A 27,790-nucleotide genomic window follows, 5' to 3' on the forward strand; every position below is an offset into this window, starting at 1 on the left:
TACAGAAGGACAGACAGGCACTTGTGTGCAGAGCCTCATACCTATTGCAGAAGAGGCTTGAGGCAGAGTTGATGGTGGTGGGTTGGCATCTTAAAAGGTTTGCACAGGTGCTGGCAGATTTAAATGACAAGGTTAGCCAACAAGGTATTTTTCAGCAACTTGTATATATCCATGTTGTAGTTACTTTTCTTAGCATTTCCCACTTCATTCCGAACAGTTTTTAAAACAGTTTCTGAGAACCTTGTGGTAATTTCCTGCTGGCAGCCCTGTGGTGGCTAAAATGGACAGCGAATGTCTGTATCGCACCACATCCTTAGATGCTCTCCTGCTGAGGCAACCACAAGCAGACAGTGATTACAATCTAACAACAGCAGACAGGCTGGTGAAGCATTTTCCCTGGACTTTTAAGCAAAACTGGTCCGTACAGTTTTGCAACTACCCTCTGGTATGGTTGGTCTACAAAATGGAATCTCCTCATTCCTGGAAAATGTTAAGGTCCTGAATCTCAAGAGTCTATCCACTCACCTTTGTTACTGTACCACCTACAATCTCATAGAGACATTATGTTGAGAAATGATGTCCTGTTTATAGATAGACTAGATAGATGATAGATAGATGATAGATAGATAGATAGATAGATAGATAGATAGATAGATAGATAGATAGATGATAGATAGATAGATAGATAGATAGATAGATAGATAGATAGATAGATGATAGATAGATAGATACATTATTTTATTGTATTGTAAACAAAGCGAAACCTTTGGGCAAAGGTCTAATCATCTAATAGCAGTAGGAGAAGGGGGTCTTTATCAAGTGCTTACCTGATTGCAGGTGGGCCTAGAGTTGCTCTTTTCTCTTTGGGCTCCACCTTACAAGGCAGGGCCGTGAAGGGAGCATGGGCTGAAGATGACACTACTGAACAGAAATTCTTCCAGCCCAGCCCTTCCATACTTTCAGAGATGCTGTGTATGTGTGTGGGTTGGGGGTTGGAAGGAGCTTGCTGGCAGTGGCAACTACCTCTCCTGCCATCTTTCAATCTACTGCAGACTCCTTATATATCATCAGATTAATGCCTATTTTATCCCTACAGCATTTCTCTAAATTATGAAATTATTTTTGTATAACACCAGTCTCATGGGAGAACCAACTTCCCTCTTATATAATGGCATAATACTCATTGACTTGAATGTGCTTCTGCATGTTTGCTGTGTTATGGTAGAGTTAGGTTGTTTTGTGGTTTCTCAGCATGACTTAAAACTGCCAGGTATTCTTGAAAAATACTTGGTCGAGTGTCCAAATATAGTGAGAAAAATGTATGTGGAAGGAAAGATTGGGAATCCTACTTTTTGCCTGATAATATTCTAATATAGAATTGGGTTTGTTAGAGTCCTATGAATACCTTTAAGATTATTTTGGAATACGTGTTTTATGACCTAGAGTTGCCACTGTTTCAGACTCAGATGGTATGCTGGTGTCAGAGTCTCTATATTTCAGCATCGCACTTGAGATTTTCATAGGCGATGCCCATCTCTGTCACGTGGCGGAAACTGAGCTGGAAAGCAGGCATTTGCATGTTAGCAATGAGCAAAGCAAATCTTATCAGAGATCTGCTCCCATGTGGAGCCGATTCCTTGGAATCTGTTAAGAATTCTTCCCAAAATTAGAAACAAACCTACACGTTTAGGTACATGTTTGTACAGTGGTTTGATTATGAAATCTTGTCCTAATTAGGGAAAATGAAGTCCAGAAAACTTCAAAGCACAAGGCTGATCTTTATATATTAACCCCTCTCAGCTCGGGTGTTTAGATTACTCACGCAGGTCTCCCGGTGGCTTTTGCCCAAGTATGTATTCCATATGTTTAATCAAGATGGCATATGCATTGGGTATCCTCCGGGTTTTGAAAAGATTTCACCTGCTCTCAATTGTCAAAGGGAACAGAGTAGAACCTTATTAAAGAAAATATTAAACCTCTGTCCTATTTTAAAGTATTCACAATAGAACCATCAGGAAACAAATTGCTATAGTTCAGCCTTCCCGTGAGGTGATGAAAACGTTTATTTCACATTGGGTGAGGGCCATAACTTAGATGTCAAAGCTACCAGGTTTCTGTATAACAATATATTTATCTGTCCTATAACTATTTAGACTACCCACTAATGAGAAATAAACACAGAAACTTTATATCATCTTTTTGCCTGTTATCTTGGATGAACTTGTATTGAATCCTTCAAACTGGAGCCTAATAGTTGGCGTAATGAAAACATGGCCCCTGCTCTTGGGATACTTACTATAGCAGGAAATATAGGCAGGTGTGCAAACGACATAGTTTAAAATGCCTCTGCCTTTTACTTCCTCAACTTTTTTATTCGAGGTATTTAGGGAAACAGAAATGGAGTGACAAGAAAGAAAAAATAAGATTTATTTCTAAACCTACATTTTATTAAATATGAGAGGCCTTCATGGTGTGAAATTTTTAATGATATATTTCAATTGCTAATAACCTTTAGAATTAGAAGCACAGAGCATAGTTTATACAATGGTTTACATATTAAATTTTGAAGACTTTCTCATATCTTGCTATAATTTGAATATATTTATGAAAGCAGTCATTCATGCTTGTTGTAACTGTACAGTGTAAATGTTGTTAATTATACTAAACAATTTTACCTGCTTGTTGCCTAATATACAGTGACGTTTACATGGGAAATTTGTGCATTGTAAGAATTATTTGCCTGATATAATTATGGTGTAGGTACTCAATAGCTTAGCAGAAATATCCCTGGGATGGGTTTATATAATATTTGTATTGTTATATCTACACAATGAGGCAAGTTAGAAAGGTGAGTGAAGATCCTGTCCCAATGATTTATCTCTGCTAATCAGTACGAATATTCTACCTTCACTGAAAGTGTTTTGAGAAGCTTAATCATAAAAAATTCATGGCTTATAGCATTTGTTCTTTTCTCTTTTTGAGACATCGAACAAATTCAGAAATGCGTCGAACAGTTTTTATTGCTGATATGTGGTACATTCATGCAAGGATGACTTGTGAGCCTTTACAAAAAACACAAGAGTTTCTTTATACTGACATCAAAGTAAGACTTGCTTTTGCTAGTCTTTTGCTCTTTTTTTAAAAAAAGATTTTTTAATTGATTTTTAGGGAGAGGGAGTGAGAGAGAAACCTTGATGTGAGAGAACATTGATCAGCTGCCTCCTGCACGCCCCCTGCCGGGCACTGAGCCTGCAACCTGGGCATGTGGCCTGCCCGGGAATTGAATGGGCAACCTTTCGGTGCGTGGGATGACCCCCAACCAGCTGAGCCACACCAGCAAGGGCTCTTTCCTTTTTTATTTATTGGAAGAAAAAATCGTTTCTAAAATAGAATTCTCTTCATAAATACAAAAGAGCAAACAAAAAAATAAGAGGGTATTGGTAATTTTCTTCGGAGCCCATTTCAAGTTTAAGTATTGGCACAGCTTTTCTGGTAAAGTAAAACTATGATAAATGAAAACAAAACACACCTCAGTTATTTGGATATTTTTATGATTTCTGAAGTATCCTGACTGCCTATTTAAATGAAGGGCACATCTCTAGTCATATCACTATGTGATATACAGAAATTTCCCGAAGCATCTTCAGGCATTTTTCTGGTGAGATAATTTGGCATAGCTCTCAGTCTCCTTCCCATGACATTTCTCAGTTAATTACTTTATTGTTGCAGTATTAATAGAATTGCCTCGATTTATGCCTAATAGTTTCTATTTTAACTATAATTACAGTATCTTTTCTAATACCTATGTTTTTTCATATTCTTCCAAATCCATATGAGCAGAAATTAAAAGAAACCTCTTCCTTCATTCGGTAGTTATTGGAATTAAATACTGACCTGTGCTTGCATCCATTTAGCAAATCATATTGAATTTTTACTTTGTGCCAGGCACTATTTTAGGCACTAAGAAAACAACATTCAGTGTCCTCGTGGAGCTTACATTGTGGGGAGCAGGGGGGGGAGGGTCAGTATTCAAGGGAACAGTAATACAATGTGTTCAGTATTAGGATAGAAGACATGAGGGAAGGAGCTTGTTTTCTTTGAGGAAATAAGACTTGAGACTTGTTTGGTTACTTCTCTGGGTTGTCTTGTCCTTTTACATCTTTTCTTTGTTTATTTCTGTCTTCCTTCCCTTCCTTCTTTCTCTCTCTCTTCCTGTCTCTCTCTCCCCCCTCTCCCCCTTTCTCTCCTTCCCTCCCTCCCTCCCTCTCTTTCTTTCTTATATATGCTTGGTGATAAATATCTTATGCATTCCTATGACTGGATACCAGCCAACACTTTTTAAAAAACTCACATAAATCATGAGATGCTATCTTATATATGTCAAGGTTCACTCCAGATATAAGTATTTATTATATATTTATTACTATGATACTTAGGCATTTTGACATGAGAGCTATTTTATCATAATAAAAATATATTTAAGACAAGACCAGCAAAGGGCAGGCCAAGCAGATGTCTTGTGTTGCCCTTACTCAAACAGGTAGATGTTATGTCTGACAAGCAAGGCATGAATATAATTCTGCTCAAATGCTGGAACAGAGCAAATGGGGAGCTTTCGTTAAGTTTTAGGAGAGAATTTGACCTTTTATGTGAGCAGTATCTGTTCTATTCCTTTTCTTGACATAATTTCTAACACAAATGTTACATATTCTCTATAGCCCTTCATGATTCATACCCACTCCTTGTCCCCAATCCATCCCCAGGAGCCCAACGGAGTATCTTCTTTCATGCCTGTGGTCACATACAAACATAGCATGTATACGTATGGGTGTTACTTTTTTTTTATGAAGTGTCCCCGAAGGCAGACCTAAGATAAAGCTGTTTTGTACACTGTTGAGCAAAGTGTATATTTTCCCAAGAAGATTAATGTGAAGAACAACTATTATTTAATAAAGGTAATTCTATCCATGGCTTACCTGTGGGGAGATTAAAATTTTAAGTTTAATTCGATGAGGCCCATGGACCAATCTTTGCTTTGCAGCTGCACCCACTTCTCCTAGCATGTGTTTCCCTCCCCTTTTATGCGCTGTGCATCTTCTCCATGGGTACCTAGGGACAGGATCATTTAAATAATACCAGCTCCCTCTTATGTAGGATCTCCTGTGAGCTGGGACACCATGCTCACGTTCTTATGGATGTTATCCCCTCAAACTTAACAACCCACTTTTTTTTTAATGTCAAGAAATTTAATTTGAATGAGCTTACATACGTTGACAAAGGTGACAGGGCTGGCAGTCGACAGAGCTGGAATTCGACATAGGAATGACAGCCTGTCCTTCACCTGAACTTGTGCTTATGATTTTAGTGTTGTTCTTACACCAGGCAGGAGACAAGGTTTTCCTAATTTTATTTTTGCCCGAAAGTAGAAAACTTACAATTAAAAACAAGGCAAACTAACAAAAAAAGGAAGGTCGTCTTATGTTCTGTTGGTGTTGGTTTGGATTTGTCAGGATGAACAAGTCCCATTTCCTTACCCTGCCTCCCCACTTCCCATGCATTGCCCTCCGTCTTGGGAGCTTTTTGTTGTTGTTTAATGGGCCTGAGGGTAGGACATTCAGATATCCTGTTGGTTTATAAGGTTTTTCAGTGTGAGCGCGGTGCAGAGCCGAGTACAGCCAGGCCACGTTTCATTCCTTTCCCGCCTGCTGTAACACTGCCATTTTTTAAAATTGGGCAAACATCTCGCAGGACTTCTGAGCAATCCTGGAGCTGAAAGTCCACTGACTTCATCAAGTTCAGCCGAAATGCAAATGTTGGCATCTCATCTATGGGTGGTTGGAAAATGCCTTGTTTTAAGTTTTGAAAAATGGATGAGCAGAAACTTGAACTGGGCTTTCATTTAGGAAAGTAGGCATTACTGTTGTCAGGTCTAATTTCCCTCTATCCATTTGACAGCTTGTTTCCATGCAGAGTCTTTAATCACCAATTTCGGATTACATTCTGCCCATTAGATGGATAGTATATCCAAAAAACGTTAGCTAGCACTGAAAGGTAGTCTTAATTTTATAACTGTAAAAAGGGTCCTAGATTATTTATCTATCTGTAGAGGTTTATAAAAGAAACTTTGACTTTACCCTTAAATAGATGCTATTTTGACATGATTAGCCCAATGTAAATAGATCTGTGTAGGTACGTAGTTGGCTTCAAAAAAAACCACTTATGCTACAATCCCAGCTTACATCAGCATAGAGAATTCATATAGAAGCATTTCACTATATAATTACAAGTCGATGGTTTATAATATACAGAAAATGGCTTGTTGCTTTATTATTAGATGTGATGAAACCCTGTGTTTGTAAAAGAAACTAAATGACCATTTCAGTGGATTAATGTAAAACATTCATAAACGTTCCCAGTGCTGCATTTATTCCTCAAAGATGCAGGGAAGGACCTTAACCTTTCCCTTTTACTCTGTACTGTTAATCTAGACAGAGACGCTCTTACTGAATGAGGCAAACAATAGACGGACATGACTGTGAGGTAAGAAAATAGGGGAAAGGAAAATATCTGGGGAATTAAACCATGCGAGTCTTTTGACTGATGTTGCTTCCAGGCAGTTCAAAGGGAGAGGGGAGCTAAATAATTTGGTTGTTTCCCAACCTTGACAAATAGTTTCATTGGACAGAATGAAATAATTAGGTCTTACTAAAGAATTTTTAATATAGCTCAGTGATTTGCGGACATGAAACCCACCAACGTGTAGCTGTCCCCTTGGTACAGAGTTTGGTTGCTTATAAGTTCCCGATTGTAGATTTTTTTCTCCCTCTATCTTTCTGCTCTTTCTCTAAATACTTATGAAATCCGAGGGATTATAGTGACCCTGAAATGTCATATGGTCTAGAGTATCCCCATTTCTGGAGGCAGAATTGCATCCAGGGCTATTCCCCCTTATCCTGAATGAAACGTTACTCTCTTGCTCTCAATTTAGTTGTACCAACCAGCAATAATAACTCACTTCTACAAAATAATTTCTGGCATGGAATAATTTACGATGTCCCACAGAGATTTATTAGCGACCATTATGCTGCATACTGGAAATGAAAATAAAGAAAGCATGTTATTTCCCTTGAATGGGCTCACAGACCTGCAAACAGATAATTCTCTTCAAAGGTAGTTCTACATAATACATAGCTCATTTGAGTAGCAAGATCAAGAATACTTGATATACTTTCCAAAAGACGTTTCTGGTGTCCTGCACAGTTATCTATTAGTTTTTCATCTTAGGTCAAACTGTCGAACCTCTTTGTCCAGTAATTCTCTAATCTGCACATTTCAGAGGTAGCTCGCGAGGCTTACCCGAGAGAACGTACGGAAAGTGCTTTGTAAGCATGGTAAGCGGTACTGAAATCTAGCTCAGTATTTACATTCTTATATAGCACGAATAGTTCTTTTTTAAAATTGATTGATTGATTTTAGAGACAGAGAAGAAGGGAGGAGAGAGAGAGAAACAGCGATTTGTTGTTCCGCTTATTTCTGCGCTCATTGGTTGCTGCTTGTATGTGTCTGACTAGGGATCGAACCCTCAACCTTGGCATATGGGGACAATGCTCGAACCATTTGAGCTACCCAGCTAGGGACTAATAGTTCTATTTTCCTTTTCCTTTTTCTGTTAATGAAAATGGTTGCCTGGAAGGCCTAGACTGTTTCCAAGGCACACATTTCCCACTTGTCTCAATATTGCATCGAGCTGTTTCGTTGTCAACCAAACCACTAAATTTTGTTCCAGTTTTCTCTTACATCTTTATATTCACTATGCAGCCAACCTTGTTTTATCTTTGGAACAATATTATGGTTAGTTATTGAATTTTTATTGAGGCATAATTTACACACAGTAAAATTTATTCCTTTCGCTGTACAGTTCAGTGAGTTTTGACAAATGCATATTATTGTCATATAATTATCACAATCAAGATTACAGAACAAGTCCTGCAACTTCCAGAATTCCCTTCTCCTCTCCTTTGTGGCCAGTGCCTACCCCTACCTCCAACCCCTGGCAGGGTAGTTAAAGTTTTCACCATGTAAGGAACATTTTTAAGAAGTCCCAATTGTGAAGGATGGTGTATTTTGAAAGCATGCACATTAGCCCTATCTGATCTAAACCGCATAATTTTCAGCCAAGAAGGGACATAGGGATTGTTTTCAGAGGTCACACGCTGACAGTCTTAGGCAGGATCTATTCCGTTGAACTGCTCTTTGGCCTGCCTGGTATCTTAAAAAGCACTTGAATTATTGGTGAATCTTTAAAAGTAGAAATACTTCAAATACAATTCTGGATTTCTGGCATCGTCTGAAAAATTAAAAAGTCTGGCCACACTGGGTCCACGTTTCCAAGTGGCAGTTATCATCTGGGGCTTGTTCTTCATCACCCATTTTATTTTATTTTTTTAAAGTTAATTTTATTTTTTCTAACCATTTATCCCCTCTATGCCCTCTTCTACCTCGCCTGTCCCCCGTCACTACACTGTTGTCCATATCCAAGAGTTCTCTCTCTTTTTTTTCTTCTTTGCTCAATCCCTCCACCCCCCTCCAAACTGGGTCTGCCAGGCCGTCCCTTTTACCAAAGGGATTGATCAACGCAGGCAAAGGGAGGTGGTCACACGTCAAGTGATTCGAAGAGCATTGGCTTTGAGATCTTGTCTATTCTGAGACAGTCCAAAATCACCAGTGATTAGCAAAAAAGATAAATAAATATGGATACCTTTCCTCGCTGTGCCTCTATTCATTACCCTTAAAGAGCAAAAAAAGAAAACATTGAAAGAAAGTGTACTTTCAAATGAAAATCAGAAAGATTATTGGGAAAATCCTATTATGTAATATGAAAGGGCCTATAGTACACCGTGCTGTAACAGAGGGAAAAATAAGTCCCTTCGTGTTCCGGTTAAGAGAAATCCCTCATGGTTATGTTCTCTTGCTGAGGATTTTATGTTCTGAAAGGCCTATTTTCCCGTTTCCCCTTTTGCCCACCTAAATCCAATCTTCTAGAGTGGCCAGCATGATCCTTTACAAATGCAAGTCAACCTAAGTCAAAGGCTTGCTTAAAACTCCCCAGTTGCTCTTTATTGCTTCTAGGATGAAATTCAAACGTCTGTGACCTACCAGGCTGTCCTGATCCGGCTCTTGTCCCCTGGGTGACCTCGTCTCACTCCCTTCCCTTACTAACAGCTCCGGCCACACTGGCCTCCTCTCCTGTCTGTGGGGAATCTCAGCCCACCGCCAGGAGCTGTGCTGTGCTAGCCACAGTTCTTTATGGAAGGTCCAACCTCCAGGGCTTCTCATGACTAGATCTTGGTAATGGAGCCTCTCTCAGCTCAAACCTCACGTCTTCAGAGAATTCTTCCCTGCCCAAACTAGACACAGACACTTCGCCCATCTTCTTCTATCACATTAAGTTACAGTCTTCAGTTGCTGATTTTCTGTTTACCCCACTGAGGGTTTGCCTAACTGACCTCTCTCTTCCCAGGGGCTGGTATATAGTAAGTGCTCAATAAAAATTGTCGAATGCATGAAGGCGTGAGTGGGTAAACTAGCTGAGAGGAGGAAATGTTCATTCTCCTTCTCAGAGGTAAACACTCAAGTTATTGAAACATTAAGATGCTGTCAGAGCCAAAGATAGGGATTTAAATTGCAGGTGTTGCTTTAGACAATCATTTAGAGTTATAAAGATATACAAGTTTTTATTAAGAATGTACTTGGTCCCTAGATTAATTTATGTGGCTCCAATATTGGTAAGAAAGGGTGTTTTTCAGTTCAGACGTCTAATTTATGTGAATAAGGAACCAATAGATGGAAAATCTTTCTCTCTTGTTATTTAATTTTGGTTCTTCTGGTTATTTTCCCAAAACGCACAGAAGCGAAATAGCATGGAGTATTTTGGCTAGAGGCAGAGTTCTTCTATGAGTAGACCTCTAGATTTGAAAGCCCTCCAAGCTCTGCGTGTTGTTTTTGAGAACATTTGGTGCATACCTAATCTGTTTGTGAATTGAAACCCAATTTTATCATTATTTTTAAGTCTAGTTTCCTTGGAGCTTAAGGGAGAGGTTTTATTTTCCAAAAGAAGAATTTTACTCTTTTTTTTTTTTAAGTGTGCTATTGCCATGATCCAAGTAAAATCTGCCTTTAAATCTGAGGCAAAATAAGAAAGCATTGAGTTGGGTTGAAGGTCATTTTACATAGTTTAATAATCACATTCAACCATTTGTGCCTAATGATTTGTTGATAATTTCAGAAAATCAGATGTCTGTCAGAAACAGATTTACTCCTTGTGCACTCCTGTTCTTGGTTGCCATTCCAGATCTGAAGATATTTGTGGGGACATGAAGGATTTCTGTGGCAAAAGTTAAAAAAAAGAATTTAAAGATATTTTATTCAAAAAGCACTTAATGCTCGTTGACTTCTAGACTTATCAAACAATGTACCTCACATGCAGATGAGCTTCATGGGTTAATGTGTAAAGATTAGCACACAGCCTTTAATTATTTAATGAACTTTACAGCATTTTCCCATAGAACATGGGATGTTTAACATGGAATATAAAACATTGAAATTATGGACACGCTATAAATATGATCATATTAAGGACTGATAAGAATTGAAGGGTTAAGTTGTAATACCTGGAGTGTTAGAAATCTGAATAAATCACACTATCTGGCCTATAGACTATCTGTGTGAGTGTGTATAGGTGTGTGTTACACATGCAGAATGGGCATAGGCTGGTAGCTTCTTAGTGTTCCTGCAGTTGATGGACAACACCGTGGACAATGGCATGGAGAACAGAGACACGCTGACAGGTTAGTAAGAGCACAGATGAAAGGGGCAGGAGAAGCTGTGCAGCCATCAGCTTCATCTCAGCTGGGTTCCCACCAGGGTAACTCACCTGGTGGCAGAGGAATGACACACGGTGTTTCACCGACGGGCCTCACCCGAGATTCACACAGGCTCGCACATTTATCTGCCACACATATGGTTCGTCTTGTGTTTTCTAGCCAGCAAGGCAAGAGCTCAACCTTGCTGGGGGATCACCTCCAGATGTTCAACCAAAGAGAGACCCTGCCACCCCACTGAGAGTAAGCAGACAGCTCCTCCCCGCATCTGGGGCCTCTCAGCGCCTGCACAAATTCGAAAAATTGCCATCTTTGTAATGGTCGTGTTTGTAGTTCAAAAACAGGTAGAACTCACAACTTTGTCTGAATACTGACTTTCTTAGTAAATAGGCGGAAACTTACAGATAGTACCAAGTAACTTTTTATTTTAAATACCTGAAAGAAGTCACACCTGGCAGGCGGGTTTTCTGGGACTTTTGTTAGCAGATTCTCCTTGCTCATGTTAATTGCTCACTTTTCCACTCTGGCCAATTTGACTGTTTAAAGAAAAACAGCTTTTGTGAAATACCTAAAACACAATAGGAGGTGCAGGTTAACTCCCTCCGTGCCTTTAGGTCTTGCAGTGCCAGCCGCAGGAGGTCCCATGTCTCTCTTTTCCATTTCCCGAAACTTGACAAAGCCCATTTTGTTCCAGAGATGGTGGTAGTTTACTGTCCACATCGACACTGGCATTTGGTTCATAACCTGGGAAGGAAGGTGTCAAAGCCTTGCTCCCGAACGTTAAGTTTTCAGGTATTGATGAAAAAGGCAAGTGAGGGAGAAATGGGGAGCAATCCTAGATTTTTGACGCATGCCATTGGGTCACACTGTTCACTCAGGTGAGAAAATAGGTGATGGATCCATTTGGGTGGGCTGGGAATAAAGATGATCTTAGAGTCGTTTAAAGTTTATGGTGCCTATTAGATATTCCAGATCTAAGCAAAAACATGAAGCAAGCAGCTGACTCGGCAGGTTTGGAGCTCTGGGGAGACATTGGAATTGTTTGTATTAATCCAGTTGTCATCAGAATGTGGCCGTTTCAGAGCAGAGTGCAGAGTGGAAGGGTGTAAAAGCGCGTAGGTGTCTACTCTTTTTGGGAGACGCTTCAGTTTTTCTTGGGCATGAAGTGTCTTCTTTATAAAATACGGGTTTGAAGAGTATTATACATTTTCCAACACCACCATTTTATACCTGTATGATCTTCATGCATAAGTGAACTGTTGTATGTCAAGAAATTGTTTCTCTTTACAAACCATTAAGGAATTCTGCCCTTGGAAGAGGGTCTGTTTGTCATTCGGACTTCATGTCCAGTTTTCACAGCGTTATTCAGTCTGGGAGTTTTCTCCCTCCTGGTTCCTCTAGGGCATCAGAGGTGAAGATAAAGCCAGGGAACTGCTGGAATAAATGGCGTGGTGTCTAGATGGCTCTCTAAAAATTGTTATACACAATTTCCGTACAGATCTCTGTCAGTGAGGTGGTAAATACCGACCCAGCTTGATTCATGGATGAAATGATGTGATTCCTGGGTACTTCAGTCATCTCACAATTATATTAACAGGTCAGATCTTAGAAGGTCTTTTGTTAAAATGAACATATGATATATTCTGTGAACACTCAGCATTTTGTCAGCGGTAGAGATTTTCTCAGACATACTTGCTTTGGGAAATGAGAGTCCAGTATATTCACACAGTTTGTCTGGCCTTTGGCTGCGCCGACACCAGTAATATTAACTTTGTGCTTTCAAAGGTGCTGTGATGGTGTCTTGTTTTCCTTTCTAAAATGCATCACCCTTCCTGACACGTATTAATAGTCTATTGAAATTGCCGATAGATGTGGCATTCGTGCGGTCATTAAGTGACTTTTGTCAGGAGAGATTTCAGTCAAATAGTGTGGATGAAAGCCTGTTTGTTGTGAATTCTAAAGTGAATGAGAAAAGAAAAATAAAGACGGGAAGAGAGACAACTCAAGGAGTTTTACTGTGAAGTTTTACAGGATGGCTGTGGAGGGAGGGGCAGGTTTTATTTAAGAGGAATGAAACCACCGAAAGCGCACAAGTGAGGGCACCCCATTAGAGGGGGGACTGTGGGATGGAGCAGGCAAGTGCAGGGGCGCAGACCCCCCTGAAGCCAGCGACGGATCGGGCCAGGAGCGCAGACGTCGCTCTCATTGCAGCCGGGGGAGGGCGACTGGGACAGTCCGGTTTCTCAGCTGGTGCTTCTATTTTCCCAGTGAAAGGAGAAGCAAAGGTATGGATAGGGAGTGAGGAAAAGGCCTGGAGATTACTAATTTGAGGAGAGAGGAGTCATATGAAATAGTCACCTAAGGGGGGGGGCAGTAAATTATCTGGAGAAATGTAGTGGGATTGCCAGGACCCATTTGGGGGCTACGATCGTGAATTTGAAGAGAGACACTCGGCACGATCGCAGCTTGTTTATTTGTTTCCCAGCTCATTCAGCGGCTCGGGTTTGCAGAGATTTGTTATTAACCCAGGTTAGAAGTCCTGGTTATGAAAAGGCAGGGCAGTTGGAGATAATGTAAGGGAGCGAGTTTTAATGATAGAGGGTGGAGCCCATCCGGCCAGGAGGGAGCCGAGGGACTGTGGGAAGGGGGGATGGGCAGTGAGAATGTGGTTGGCTCGGTGGCTTTTAGGACCCTCCAGAGATGAGGTCTGGTTGTGGTCAGAATGTCCTGAGGATGAGCCAGAAGAAAGGAGTGAGGTTGGAAATTGAGATTCAGGCGAGGGTACAGTACAGATAAAGTCCAGGTCTGGGGTGTGATGGTGATGTTGAGAGCGGAGGTACAGTGGAGGCCAAGGCCACCGGAGGTAAGGAGGCCAAGGCCCTGAGAGGCCCTGTTGGAACTGGGGAGGAGAGCAAGAGCAACAGGAAAGCCTTTTCCTCTTGGTTATTAAATACTCCTGCAGCCAGGCATCCAGAAGCTGGAGAAGATGTGGAGTCTCCCTTCTCAAGCAGGGACTTTTGACATGGCATTTCCTGGGCACTGGTCATGTGCTGTCCGTCTAACCTTTCATGAATGGCCCTCAGTCCCTGGGCGACGACCACACGTACCATATAGTTGTTTTTTTCTCTAGTCCTGTTTATCTTTATTTCCACCCCTCACACACATGTTACTAACAATCCCTTCCCATCCTTCATCTTTCATGTCTCAGGCTAAACATAGCACCCTCTCGGCGAAACCTTCCCTAACAGTCCACACTCCACTCCATGCCACTGGGATGTGCCCTTGTAACACCATGTTTCTTTCTTTTCCATGTACCATTCTTGCAAACAAGAATGCGTTTATCAGCTTCTAACAGTAGCCTTTAAGCTTCATGAGGGCAGGGTGATGGCTGTTTTCCCAGCGCTCGGAACGGTGTCTTGAACATAGTTGGCACTCAACTGGTATTCATTGAAAAATGAATGAAAACTCCCAATAGTTCTACCTACAGTGAAAATGAAGGGCTTCATCAGCATGCACAGGGCCTCTTGAGGTTTATGCCTAAAGGGGTTACGACACCCTTCAAAGTTTGAATCCTTATGTTTTCTAACTCTAACGTGTGTGTTTAGTTTTAAAAACATAGGTCGGTGTGAGTGGGAGGGTAGACTTGAATTTTACGTAGAAAAGTCTGCATTCATGCTTTTAGCGGTGGTGTTGAGTGTGTTGCTTATTACATAATTGGCATGTTGCTTATGTGGGCACTGACTCAGCAGAAAACCAAACACTTTTGAAAATACAGTTCAAGATCTGCAGATGAGCAGTCAGAGTCAGTGTCAAATAAAACAAAAGGCCTATCTATGGGAGGTGAAATCAGATTGAGAATTTCCCCCCATTACTGAGCTTTATGTACTTTGCTATTATTTAAATTAGGTGTGTTATCTATCAGTTATCTTTTAAAATCAGTGGCCAGTTAATTCATACACTTTTGAAGATTAAGTAGGGTTTAATGTACAAGATAAACAAAAGGTCTAAATAATAATTATCAAATTAAAAAAATAATTTCTTGTTTCTTTCCTAATGTTTAATTTCCCTTTGGATGGGTTCGTAGGACACTTTTAGTACAGTCAAAAAAATTTGAAGCCCTACATATTTTTTAAGTTCAGGATTTCATATCGTTATTTTCGTGTTTTACACATATATATAAGAAGGTGTTTTATCACTTGACCACTTAGGAATAGGACTGTTAGCATTTGTATTCTGGATTTTATAGTGGTTGACATTTTTTGAAAAACGAGATTTTTGGAAAATTTTCACTACCTTTCCATTATGTTCATTACATTTCCTATTTTGAGAAGAAAAAAAAAATTCCAGGTTTATTTGGATTACATTGACTCCGTTCTTGTGAAAGTTTTATGGTTTCATAGGAAAAGTTTATTATTTACCTCTTTTCCACCATTTTCTAAGTGTGTTAAAGAGTCATTAGAAATCTAAGTGCATTTTGCTGCCCTGTTACCACCAAGAACTATTGAATGTTGAACCCCTCAACACTCTCTTCTAGCTGCTTTCGAAATCTATCGAACAACTGAAGCAACCAGGCAGTCACCTGGAGGAAGCCGAGGAAGAGCTGCAGGGGGACCAGGCGATGCAGGAAGACAGAGCGCCCTCTAGTGGCAACAGCACTAGGAGCGACAGCAGTGCTTGTGTGGAGGACACTCTGGGACAAGTTGGGGCTGTGAAGGTGAAGGAGGAACCAGTGGACAGTGATGAAGATGCTCAGATCCAGGAAATGGAATCTGGGGAGCAGGCTGCTTTTATGCAACAGGTAATAGGCAAAGATTTAGCTCCAGGATTTGTCATTAAAGTCATTATCTGATCATAAAATGCACTGCAGATTTTGGTAAATGGATTATCATTTCCTATCTCTGAATAATCTGATTTTCGAGGTTAAGGATTCTAACTAATGTGTATATATCTATATAGAGGTCTCTGTAGACTGATCTCTATATAGATATCAAGGTTTCATCGAAACTTCACTGGTAAGGAAATACCTGTTACACTAATAGTATACTACATAAGCATCCAAGTAATTAACAGGCTTTAAGTTCATCCCAAAGCCTGCCGCATCGGTTACTTCGAAGGAAAACCAACTCACTGTTGTTTTAGTTTATCTGTTGAGATCAGTGACTGCTGGATAGAGAGTCCCAGTCCGATCAATGACACATTCTATTAGTTCTTGATTTTTTTTTTTAATATGTAGAATTCAATGTTCACATTGTTGTACATAATGTATGATACTAGTCTTGAACACTGTTAAAGGTAGTCTGCCCCTTCCTTCCTCTCTCATTTTTGTTAAGTGACGTGTTCTGGTTACCATGCCAATAGTCCTAGGTTACTGTATAGATTGCAATTGAAAATATTAGGAATAGAGGTGGTTTTAAATATATAGATGCAAAGTACAGCACTATTTTAAATATCACATTATGTCTCACCTAGCACTGCTCGTGGTACTTTTATCTTGTGTTATTTGATGACACTGTCTATCCACAAAAGATAAATGAAGCAGATGCAGATGTTGGCAAGAAGGAACGTGTGCAGCCTGATGGTCCAATCAGATACTCTCTTGTATCCACAGTTGCAGAAAACACGGCAAGAGTGTGCTTATTTCTGATACGAGGTCAACATCATGTTTCAGAGAAGCCAGTTATCATATTTTATAATCTCTATCCCTAGGATCTCTTAAGTATAATTCCATAACGCCCTGGCATACGCCATCCCACTTGGGCAGATAAAATATTAGGGAGGCGAGGCTTGACAGAAGAACCCACTGGTACATAATGCACCTTCAGAAGGACTGTGTCCTTTGATGCTATCAAATGCAGACAACTTTGAAGGCCACAGAAGGCTGTTTATTTAAGTCACTTCTTTGTCAGGTCCCTGCTGTTCTGCAGAAAGCTGATTCCATGAGGCTGAAGGGGAAATGCCTGTGGAAGCAGGAAGTCCAAGTGATTCATGTCCCGGGGAATGCAGGGGGGAAGCAGTAGTGTTTTCCTCTTTCTGTTTTTAAAGGGCGCTCTATGAATTGATTTATTGTCTAAGAAAATAACACCCCACGTAGGGAAATTGTTAAGGAAGCTTTCCACTGGAACACTTCCTTCACTGCTCCCTTTTGATATGTTTACCTTGTTTTATAGGTTTACTTTTGTTAAGCTGGTTAAATATTCGTTGTGTTAAGACCCCTCTAATATGAATAATCCGAGTTGACCTAGAATCTTTGTGAAGTTTTTTTCTATTAAAATATTTATATTTCTAAATCCGAGGTATTGAAAGGTGTAGTATCCTGTTTCAAAGGAGATATAGCAGTTTTGCCAAATGTAGACATTGTACAATTGTTATGTTACTGGCACGTGTTGTTTACATTTTGCTGTGACATTTAAAAATATTTCTTAAAAAAAAAAAAGGTTACTGCTAAAGATACATTATCCTTTTTTAAAAAGTCTCCATTCAAATTAAATTAATACAGCTAGAAGTTAGAAAGTTTAAAACTTTTCCATATAATGAAAGTCCTGATCATTTGACAAATAGCTATAATACTTCCTATTACCAAGATATTTTGGTTAGTCTATTCCTTCAGATTAAAATGACGTTTTGTCAGTTTTTTTGCATTAAAAATACGGCATTCCTAAAATAAAATTGTATATTTTTTCCATCTCATAAATATACATTTTCTTTAAAGTCTTTTTTTCAATCTCATAGAAAAAGGGATAGTGCATCTTTTAAAATACATTTTATTTGGGGAGGAACATGTGGCTGAGCAGACTTTTGTATAATATTACTTCAAAGATATGTAATCACAAACAAAAAAAAAACAACCCTATTTTTTATAATGTTATTTGAGAGAGCTTCATCAGTACAGTTGGTGGACGTTCACTGTTTGAATTTGATAGTCTTTGAATTTAATCAAGAAACTACCTGGAACCAGTGAAAAGAAAAGCTGGACTTAAATAATCTTAAAGCTAATTGATAATTGTCTCTTTTAAAATCTACTGTATTTATTATAATTTACACCCTTGATGGTGATCTCTTGTTTTGTGTTGTAAATATATTGTTTGTATGTTTCTCTTCTTGCCTTCTGTTATAAGTCTCTTCCTTTCTCAAATAAAGTTTTTTTTAAAAGATCCCCTTTCATACATATGGCTTTGTGTAAATTTGATATATAATCGAATTCGAAGCTCACGCATTAGGTGTCATCTACCAAAATATATTACCACTCTTTGTTGAAACAAGAAAATAAACATATTTTGAGCAGTTACGTCTATGCCATTAATAATAATAAATCCAACAATAATGATTTAAAGTATCTACATCAGCCATTATCAAATAGCAAACACATGTAAACTTTGTTGCCTTTTCATTCCCCCAGTGTGGCCTTTTTCATGATATGCTATCAACTTTGATGTCAATATAAAATTTTATGTAAATAGATGTCAATTCCTAACTTTTCTCAACTTAAAAAATTATTTTTAAACAGGTTAACTTAATCCCTTGACTATAACAAGCACTCAATAAATATTAAAATAAATAACTTTTTATGTATTATGATAGTTCTATCTATTACAGTGAGAGCCTGACCTACAAGTATAAAGTGACAGTACATAAATTTAAGGAGAAAAGAGTAATTAAATTACCTCCCCTTATATGGAAATAATTATTTAATGCTACTGTGAAAAACAAGGAGCCTGACTCAGGAAACGGGAACTGGACCAAGACATCCCATAGGCCATGACATACTTTGTTCCTCTTCTGGTCAGTTGCTAGCAAAACTTATTAGCCCATATTTCATAATGGGTCGCTGTATATTTGATTCAATAGGTTAAAAATATTTGTTTTATATTCTTTGATTCCCTTAATCTAAACTTTAATAGTGTCATACAAATTCAAGTTACTCTAAGTCACAACAGTATTGCCCTAGATTGTTAAGCATACTGAAGCTAGTGTCGTTGACTATTGTAAAATGGGTTATCATTCCTTAATGCCATACATTTGATACTTTGGTTAGAATTGTGGAAATACCTTGGATATTAGTCATGACTTCCTGCAACTTGCCTTTGGACTATAAAATTACAAGATGAACTAGGTACTAGACATCCTCAAAAAAGAGTTGGAGGAATCAACTAGATAACGGTTTTATACTATATATTTGATTTCCAAACTGTGAAGTAGCTATTTCAATAAAAAGCACCAATCTCGTGTTAGGAACTTATTCTTCAGAAAAATGGTTTTTACCAGGACTTGCAATAAATGTCCGTTAGATTTCCTCTTCCAGCAATAAAAAGTGGCCTTTTTCTTTGAGGAGATGGCTGCTGAAATAGAGATTGCTACTTTCCATAGATCTGAGAAAGAAGTCTTGAAGATATTTTGATGTTTCATATTTCTTTTTTCTATGGGATGTTGTAAAAAGGAATTCGGACACGAAACATTTTTTTGAAACCTAGTACTCAACAGATATGTAAGCAACAGTATTATTTTTAATTTGGCATTTCTTTGTGATCTTTTTTCAATAATGGAAACATGCAATTATGGGTATATAATTGTGGGTTGACAATGATAAATAATCAAGGTCTTCAAATTATAACCAATTATAATCAGGAACTCCGAGATGCAAGAGAAGGAGTTTGAGAGGTAGATTACCATTCCTTTTTAATCAATAATTTTAAAGGGAAAGTATGGAAGGGCAGTCAAGCAAATAAAACAGGATATTGGGAATGTTATTTTTCAGAACTTATGGATTTTAAAAGGTTTCTATTCTCATTTTATAAAAACTTCTTAAAGGCTTATAAACTAGAGTTTAGACTACAAATTTGGGGGATTGTCTTGATTTACAAAAAGACTTTTACTTTTAACTATTGCAAACATATAGTGTACCATGTATTGTTTTAAGCATTTTACATCTGTTAACTAACTTCGTCCTCACAGCAACCTTATAGGGTCGGTATCATTGTCCCATTGTAGAGATGAGGGCACTAGGTCACAGAGACGTTAAATAAGGTCACGGTCACCCAGTGACACTCTAGCTCTCGTTTGAACCCAGGAACTCGGGCACCAGAGTCCTTGTTCTCAAAGTTTACCACCCACTGTATCGTACAACAATTCTTTATATGTGTCCAAGTTTATTAAATCATTACTACATTTCTCTCTCTCTACCCATCAGCATTAATCATTGCTGTAAATTAGGAGATTAGGAGTCTTTTTTTCTAATTCACAGATGAGAGATCTAATTCTTGTAAACACTTATGTTCAATCTTTAGAACCATGAACATTTGTGAGTTTATTTTTTCTGCACAAAGACAGCCCTAGGATGGCGTGGAAAAGATGGACTGTGCTTGGATTGAGCTCTTTGGGGGATAGAAGGAGAAAAGATCTCAGCCACTGCACAGCCTTTCTTCACCCCCTTTTACCTTCATCCTCCAACTAAGGTGAAGAAACTCTAGTTTCGAAGCCATTAGGATGCTTCCTTTTAAAAACCTTTAGAACTATTGAGGATGCACTTGTTATTATCATTTGGACCTAAAGTAGTCTGTATAAAATGTTGTGAAGCAGAAAACTGGGGACACTTGTTCTAGACCTCCTAGGTGGCTATCTGATTGAAAGGGGCGTGAAAACCCTCTTCAGTGAAGCGGTTGACAATTCTGAGAAACCTCCCAGGGGTTCTGATTCTGGGGTCCTGACAGGGATCCCAGGAATCGACGTTTCCCAAGCCCTTTGGGAGAGCCTGATGCAGAAACAGTGCTCTGGAGATGGCCCGGAGCCCAAAACCACTTCCTGAAATACAGCCTGGTTTCTCATAGCTTTTACCTAAGATTCTTGGATTCTCTGATTCATGGTTTTCAAAATAGATTATCTCGTATTTCTTGTATATTGTTCCGTCCCACCTGCATTTTACCTCTACTGTAGGCTATTCTCAGTATAGTCACTGCTATTCGTTCTTTGATAATATTTGTCCCTTTTACCTATTTTTCTCCTCTAATTTAAACAATTTCATAGCCTCCTTGTAGAATATTAACTCACCCAACTTGGGAAATTATTTTTCCTTACATGTGCTGAGCTGTTTTTTTTATGGGTTTTTTTTGTTTGTTTGTTCATTCTTACTGACACAAAATTCATACAACATCAAGCTCGCCATTTGGTCATTTTGAAGCATACAGTTCAGTGGTTTTAAGTAGATTCACGATGCTCTGCCGTCATCACTACTATCTAATTCCAGAACATTTTCATCAATTCAAAGAAGTCCTGCACCAGTGAGGCAGTCGCTCCTGGTCCCTTCTCCCTCCACCGCCTGGGAACTGCTCATTTCCTCCCTGTCTCTGGGGATTTGTGTGTCGTGGACATTTCATGTCAATGAAGCCGTACGTTAGGAGGCCTTCTGTGGCCTGGCCCCTTTCACTTTGCATAGCACCTTCGGGATTCATCCACAGGATAGCACCTGTCTGTACGTCGCTCCTTCTTATGGTTGAATAATATTCCGTTGTGTGAATATACTACATTTTGTATATTCTGGGGACATTTGTTCTAGACCTCCTAGGTGGTTATCTAATTGAAAGGTGCGTAAAACCCTCCTTGATCAGCTATTGGACACTTGGATTGTACTCATTTGGGGGGCTGTTATGAGCAATGCTACTATGAACATCCACGTACAAGTTTTGGTTTTAACCTGTAGTTTCAGTTCTCTTAGGTATTTACGTAGGCGTGAAATTGCTGGGTCCTATGGTAACTCTGTTTAACTTTTGAGGCCCCCCAGAGTGTTTTACGCAGTGGCCTGTTGTACGTTCCCGCTAGCCATGTGTGAAGGGTTCCGGTTTCTCCACATTCTCTCCAACACTTCTAATTTTCTTTTATTTCTTTTTTGTAGCTAAACTAGCGCATGTGAAGTATACTAGCTCAGTGTTGTTTTCACCTCTGTTTCACTGACGACTAATGATGCTGAGCATCTTTTCATTGACTTTTTGGATGTTTGTACATTTTCTTTGGAGAAATGTCCATGGACGTCTTTTGCCCATTTTTAAGTTGGCTTGCCTGTCTTTTTGTTGTTGAGTTGCAAGAGTTTTCAAATATATTCTGGATGCTAGACCGCTATCAGATATATGAATTGCAAATATTTTCTCCCATCCTGTGGGTCGTCTTTCATTTTCTTGGTAGGTGACCTTTGATGTACAAACCCTTTTAGCTCTGTTGAAGTCTAATTTTCTACTTTTTCTTTTGTTGTTTATGCTTTTGGTGTCATTTTAAGAAACCGTTGCCTAATCCAATGCCACAAAGATACACACCTATGTTTCCTCCTAAGAGTTTTATAATTTTAGCAATTACTTCTAGGTCTTGAATCCATTTTGAGTTGTGTAGATTATTTTTTAAAAATATTGTTCCATGCATTTGAGTTATTTTAAGAGATAAGAACATTTTAATAATTATTGGACTCCTACCCATTCTCTCGTGCATGAGCCGTTTCCCTGATTTCTAACTGATTTTGGTTTTGCTTTTCTGCCTTTACTGCTGCTGCTGCTTATTGCTTCCTAGCTTTCGATGCTGTTTCTCTTTTTCTTTCCAGTGAATTATTTAAATTCTACAGTCTTGATGTTTATTATATCTAGTATAAACCAAAGAAAACATTGTTTATTTTTTCTTTAAGAAATGCCTTAATTCTGGTGACCTTTTGAAACTAAATCGGAGTTATTTTTCATTTATATGGCTTTAAAATTCTACCCTGGTTACCCATTTTTATTTGTCTACTTTGCACTTAAGTTTTATGTTGAACTAATGTTCGAGTCTTTGCTTTGAACTTTGTGCCTCTGTTGACAGAATTTCTGCAAAGACCTCTATACTTGTATTGTCCAACCTGGTAGCCACATGTATCTACTGAGAATTTAAAATGTGACTGGTACGAATAATATGCGCTTTAAGTGTAAAATACACACCAGATTTCAAAGGCATAGTATAAAATACATACTCATATATAAGTAACAGAGATATATATTGATTACATATTAGAATGATATTTTAAATATATTAAGTTATGTAACATGTTTAGAATTCATCTTACCTTTTTTCTGTTACTTAATGTGGCTCTTAGAAAATTTAAAATTATATTTGTGCCTGCATTTGTGGCTCCCATAGTTTCTAGTGTAGAATGCAGCTTTCTATCAGCATCCTCTCATTTTATATTAATAGATCTCTCACTGTATCCCTTTGGAAATAAGGGGGCCATAAAACCTGAACAAAAGCCTATTTGCTCTTGCCAGCATCTTTCTATTGCCATTACTTAATGTAACCTAGAGGCATAAAATGCTAGTGTTGGATGAGATCTGGGGCATCTTAATGGTTTAAAGGTTTAAAGATTTCTTTCTCTATCTTAAAGGCACCTCAAAGTCTATTGGATGTTTTATTAATTCTGTCAGTCGTAAGGATGATCCAGTTATTGCTCCACTCTCACTTCCAAGTTAGTAAATTCATCATCTGTAAATGGCTTATTTTTTTCCCAGCTCTTCCATTTCTGTCCTTGGAACCACCTTTTGGACTCTGGATAAATTACCATGAAATTATCTGCAATTATTTTCTCTTCTTTATTGTTTATAGGCAATTAGTACTCCTATGTCTGATTTCAGGCCATCATATCTCTTCACTTTCTCTTTGGCTCTGCTTTCCCTAGTCAATACCTTAATTAATACTGAAGTGAATTTATTCTTTTGTAATTGTGGCAGCCTCTTTACACATTAGTGTGATCTTTGTACCGATTCAATTAACTTACTGTAAAATACCACTATCATCTTTCTATTCTTTCTGACAGAACCTATGATAATATCTTCCTAATTGTTTCATCTGAATGGTATCAAGGAGTTGCAACCCTCATAATTCAACCTTTATACTCTGACCAACCACTAATCCTTGCCTATCTAATTTAATCAGGTACCATGTACAGTAAATTTCATTGGCAATTTATATATCTGCTTTGGTAAATTGCTGATCCAACTATGGCATGCATGCGTGTTTTTTTTTTTATTGGAGTATCTTTTTTATTATTAATTGTAGAAATAACAATGCATTCAGTTCTTTTCTAGATATATATGTTGCAAATATTTTTACCTGGCCCATATCTTGTCTTTTATTATGAAGAACAGAATGTTTTAATTTTTTAAAACTATGTTTTTATTGAGTTTGAGAGAGAGAGGAAGGGAGGAGAGAGAGAGAAACATCCGTGTGAGAGAGAAACCTTCATCGGCTGTCTCCTGCACACCCCCTCCTGGGGACCGAGCCAGCGACCAGGGCATGTGCCCTGACCGGGAACGGAGCCGGCGGCCTTTTGGAGCACAGGACAATGCCTAACCAACTGAGCCGCCAGCCAGGGCAGAATGTTTTCATTTTGATGTTACCATTCTGTCCATTTTTTCTTCTGTGGTTAGGGCTCTAGTATCCTATCTAAGAAAGACTGACTTCCATGTTTTCTTCCTTTAGTTCAGTTTTTACATTTAAGGCAAAGCCATTTTGAGCCAGTTAATTTTGTATATGATCTGAAGAGAGGCTGAGGTTCATTATCTTCCATAGGTCCCCACATTTTTCAGCACCAGTTTTGAGAAGATTATCCGTGATCATCTGAATTATTCTGGTGCCGTTTTTAGAAATTGCTTGAACACATATATGTGAGCAAATTTCTGAGCTCTTTTCTTTTCTTCCGTTGATCTATATGTCTGACTTTGCACCAGTACCCCAGAATCTGGATGGCTCTTTCTTTACAGCAAATCTTAAAATCAGGTGGTGTATTTTTCTTCTGCTTGTTTTCAAGAGTTTCTTGTTACTGGTTTTCAGCAACTTGGTTGATTTGCCTTCATTCAATTTTCCGTGTATCCTGCTTTGGTTCACTGAGCTTCTTATATCTGTGTGGTCCACTTTTTAAATGTTGCACAATGTAAGACATTGTTTCTTCTAATACTAATTTTCCTTCTTTGTGAGGGGACCCCAGTTACACATAGGGTAGACCGCTGGATGTCTCAGCAATCTATAAGTCTCTATATTTTTTCTTATTCCTGTTTTCTCTCTGTATTTCAGTCTGCATAGTTTCTGTTGCCATACTCATCTTTTCTAGTGGATAAACTTTTATTCACACTCAATAAATTCTTCATTTACGATACGATATTTTTCAGATCTAGGGGTTTCATTTGGTTCTTTTATATTTTCCTATTTATGCCCTCCTTATATTCATGTTTTCCTTTAAATCTTTGAACCTATTTATAATACTCCTTTTAAATTTCTGCTGATTCTGCTGTCTGCCCTTTCTGTGTCTGCTACTACTGCTTAATTTCTCTCCTGAATATCATTTTGTTTTCCTGCTCCTTTTAATGTCTAGTGAATTTTTATTAGGTGCCAGACAATTTAATTTTGTTGTCTTTCTTTAAAGATTATTGATCATGTTGAACCTTTTAAGACTTTGAGCATTGTTAGAGCAGGTCTATAGTAGCCTTGACTGTGAACCTAATTTCTCTCTCACATACCTGAGTTCTCTGGGCCTCACCGAAGGTCCTATATGTTTACAGAGATGGATGACACCAAGGATTTATCAGTCTTGGCCTAGGGCCCTGGGGGAGGAATGAGGATGGGGAAGGGACCTGGGATTCAGCAACGGTGTGAAGAGATCAGTGCATTTATCTGAGGAGGGCCTGGGGTGGAGAGGTGGCTCAGCTCACTCTTAGGCCTGGCTTCACCTTAGAAGCTGGTCACCTACTGGCTCCCATCTCATCAGTTCTTTGCTATGACTTCACCATTTTTCTCCCAGGCTTTGAGTTTCCTGGATATTTGGTTATCTTTACATTCAAATGTTAATTTGGAAGGTATACATGGGGAAGCAAGCAATCATTGCTTATTGATTTCTGGCATGGTACACAAACAGACCCAATGGGCGTTGCGGACCCATATGTATTAGATAACATCTTGTCATCCTATGATTTTATGAAGCAAACTGAGTAAAAAACGATAATACTGATGAGTTTTCAAACACCTTTCAAATCTCAGTTTAAAATTAGACTCTATCATCTCTGTCTCTAATCTCTTTATTTCTCTTTCATGGAATGCCCCTGAATTGAGTGTGTTTTTGTAGTTAAAGATCATGTATACTGTAATTTTATTAAGTCATGGTCCATTAATGCAGTTAACTCTTTCATACAGCAAGAAATAATAAATCTAGTGAAAATTCTTAAACTCAAGTTAGAAAAGCATGGATAATGGGATATTTATAACATCTGAATACTGGCTACCACAAATGTAATTTTCACCAGAGAACAGACTCAGTACCACTTGCGTTTTGTATATTATATTACATATTTAATGTATAGTATATAATTCTGATTAAGCAGAAAAGCCATGGTCTGAACTGGGTCTAAGTTTGCTGTCTCTAAGTTAAAATTACCTTGCAATCCTCTAATTCAGGATCCCTATGAAAGCAGTTTCCTTGTCTTTATTTTTGCACCATAATGCTTCTAAGATAACAATTACTATTTTATAGTCCCTGTGTTTTACATTAGAAATCAATGCTAATCAAAACCATGATTGATAAAAATGAGTAGCAACTAACCCACGGAAATTCTTCTAGATACACGAAGGCATGGATTTGCTTAAAATAATATTATCTTAAACAAAAGCCTAGATCTACAATGACAAACTTAGAGAAAATTATGGTATTGGGTGAGAAATTTGGGGGAACATAGAAGAGTTTTCTCAATAGATTCTTAAGGCTTCATACCTTTTATCAATTTGTCCCAATTTTCAGTTAGGTAATGGGGAGGTAGGATATAAAACTGGTGGGAAGTGAGCAATAAATTTTATTTCAACTTTGATTCAGAAGTACTGAGGTTTTGAGTTAATTTGATGTAGAAATGTGTACTTAAAGCATTCAGAATATTGGCTTAAGTTAAAGCGTTGGGGGGGGGGGGGGTGTGCAGCTTTCTTTTTCATCTTCTTTAATTACGATGAACTTTTGGATGGCTCCTAAAGTGGATTGGGAAGTTCTTAGACATTTGGCACTAAAGTTCAGGCCCAGGGTGTTTATGCGGATATGCAGCTCCTGATTCTTGGATGGTGTGTTGATACTGTATATTTTTTAATGGTTACGTTTTTCCTTGACTAGTATAAAAGATTTACTGTTACAGTTTGTGTGTGGCCAGGCAGTGGCATATGGAAAAGCTGTTTCCTGCTATTTAATTTAATTAGCCCAATCACGTGCCAGCCTTCGGGCATGTCACTCTGGACCTCTGAGGCTCTTTGTCTGTCAAAGAGATGGACAATATCTTGGCTTTGTTTGGTTGTTGGGCATGCTGCAGATAAAACCACTGAGATTCTGACTGTTTGTTTAACCAAATCTTTGCATTTTTACCATTTGGCTTTGATTTTCTTTTACAAAAAAATAGATGACATTATGGCCTTGGGAAGGTGAAAAATAAATATTGAGAATCTGAAGAAGAGCTGTTGCTCTTTGTGGTTTAATATAGTGTTGAGAATATTATCATCTTCTCATCAGAAATTTTTAGTTAGTTTGTTTCTACTTTGTTAGTAGAAACTCAAGACAATCATCATTGAACCATTTTAAACCTAACTTAGCTGACAAACTGTCAATTCAAATCACGTCTCCTTTTTTGGTTCATGTCTAATTTGATGTGATTGCTTCATCCTGACAAATCTCCAATAAATCTTTCAGTAAATTTATTGTTGAAGAAGAAAGTATTTCTTTTGATATTTTGGATGAGTATAGTTTAGTTTTGTTTTGTTCTCACAGAAAGGACAGTGATTAACACATTTAGTCACCTGAATTGCGCCCAATATTTTAGTCTATATTAGAAGCTCAAAGATATTTTAAAAATTTTCTTTTTAATTGATATGTTCAAATTTTAAAAATTCTCTTT

The 27,790-nt window shown here is 38.3% G+C and overlaps 1 protein-coding gene across 13 annotated transcripts in view; it reads left to right on the forward strand.

Annotated features, from left to right (window-relative positions):
* Nucleotides 1-27,790, forward strand: part of HDAC9 (histone deacetylase 9) — a 696,981-nt gene that overhangs the window by 441,171 nt on the left and 228,020 nt on the right. For 11 of the 13 annotated variants that reach the window (XM_081146578.1, XM_081146576.1, XM_081146580.1 and 8 more), the window contains one exon: nucleotides 15,415-18,036. In XM_081146578.1, the coding sequence (XP_081002704.1) occupies nucleotides 15,415-15,729 (315 nt within the window). In that variant the 3' untranslated portion in view covers nucleotides 15,730-18,036. Of the gene's footprint in view, nucleotides 1-15,414; nucleotides 18,043-27,790 lie in introns of those variants that run through there. The other 2 variants (XM_081146569.1, XM_081146571.1) reach the window with 2 other exon arrangements.

This window comes from Miniopterus schreibersii (assembly GCF_964146895.1).
Source record: "Miniopterus schreibersii genome assembly, chromosome: 9".
NCBI classification, from domain to species: domain Eukaryota; kingdom Metazoa; phylum Chordata; class Mammalia; order Chiroptera; family Miniopteridae; genus Miniopterus; species Miniopterus schreibersii.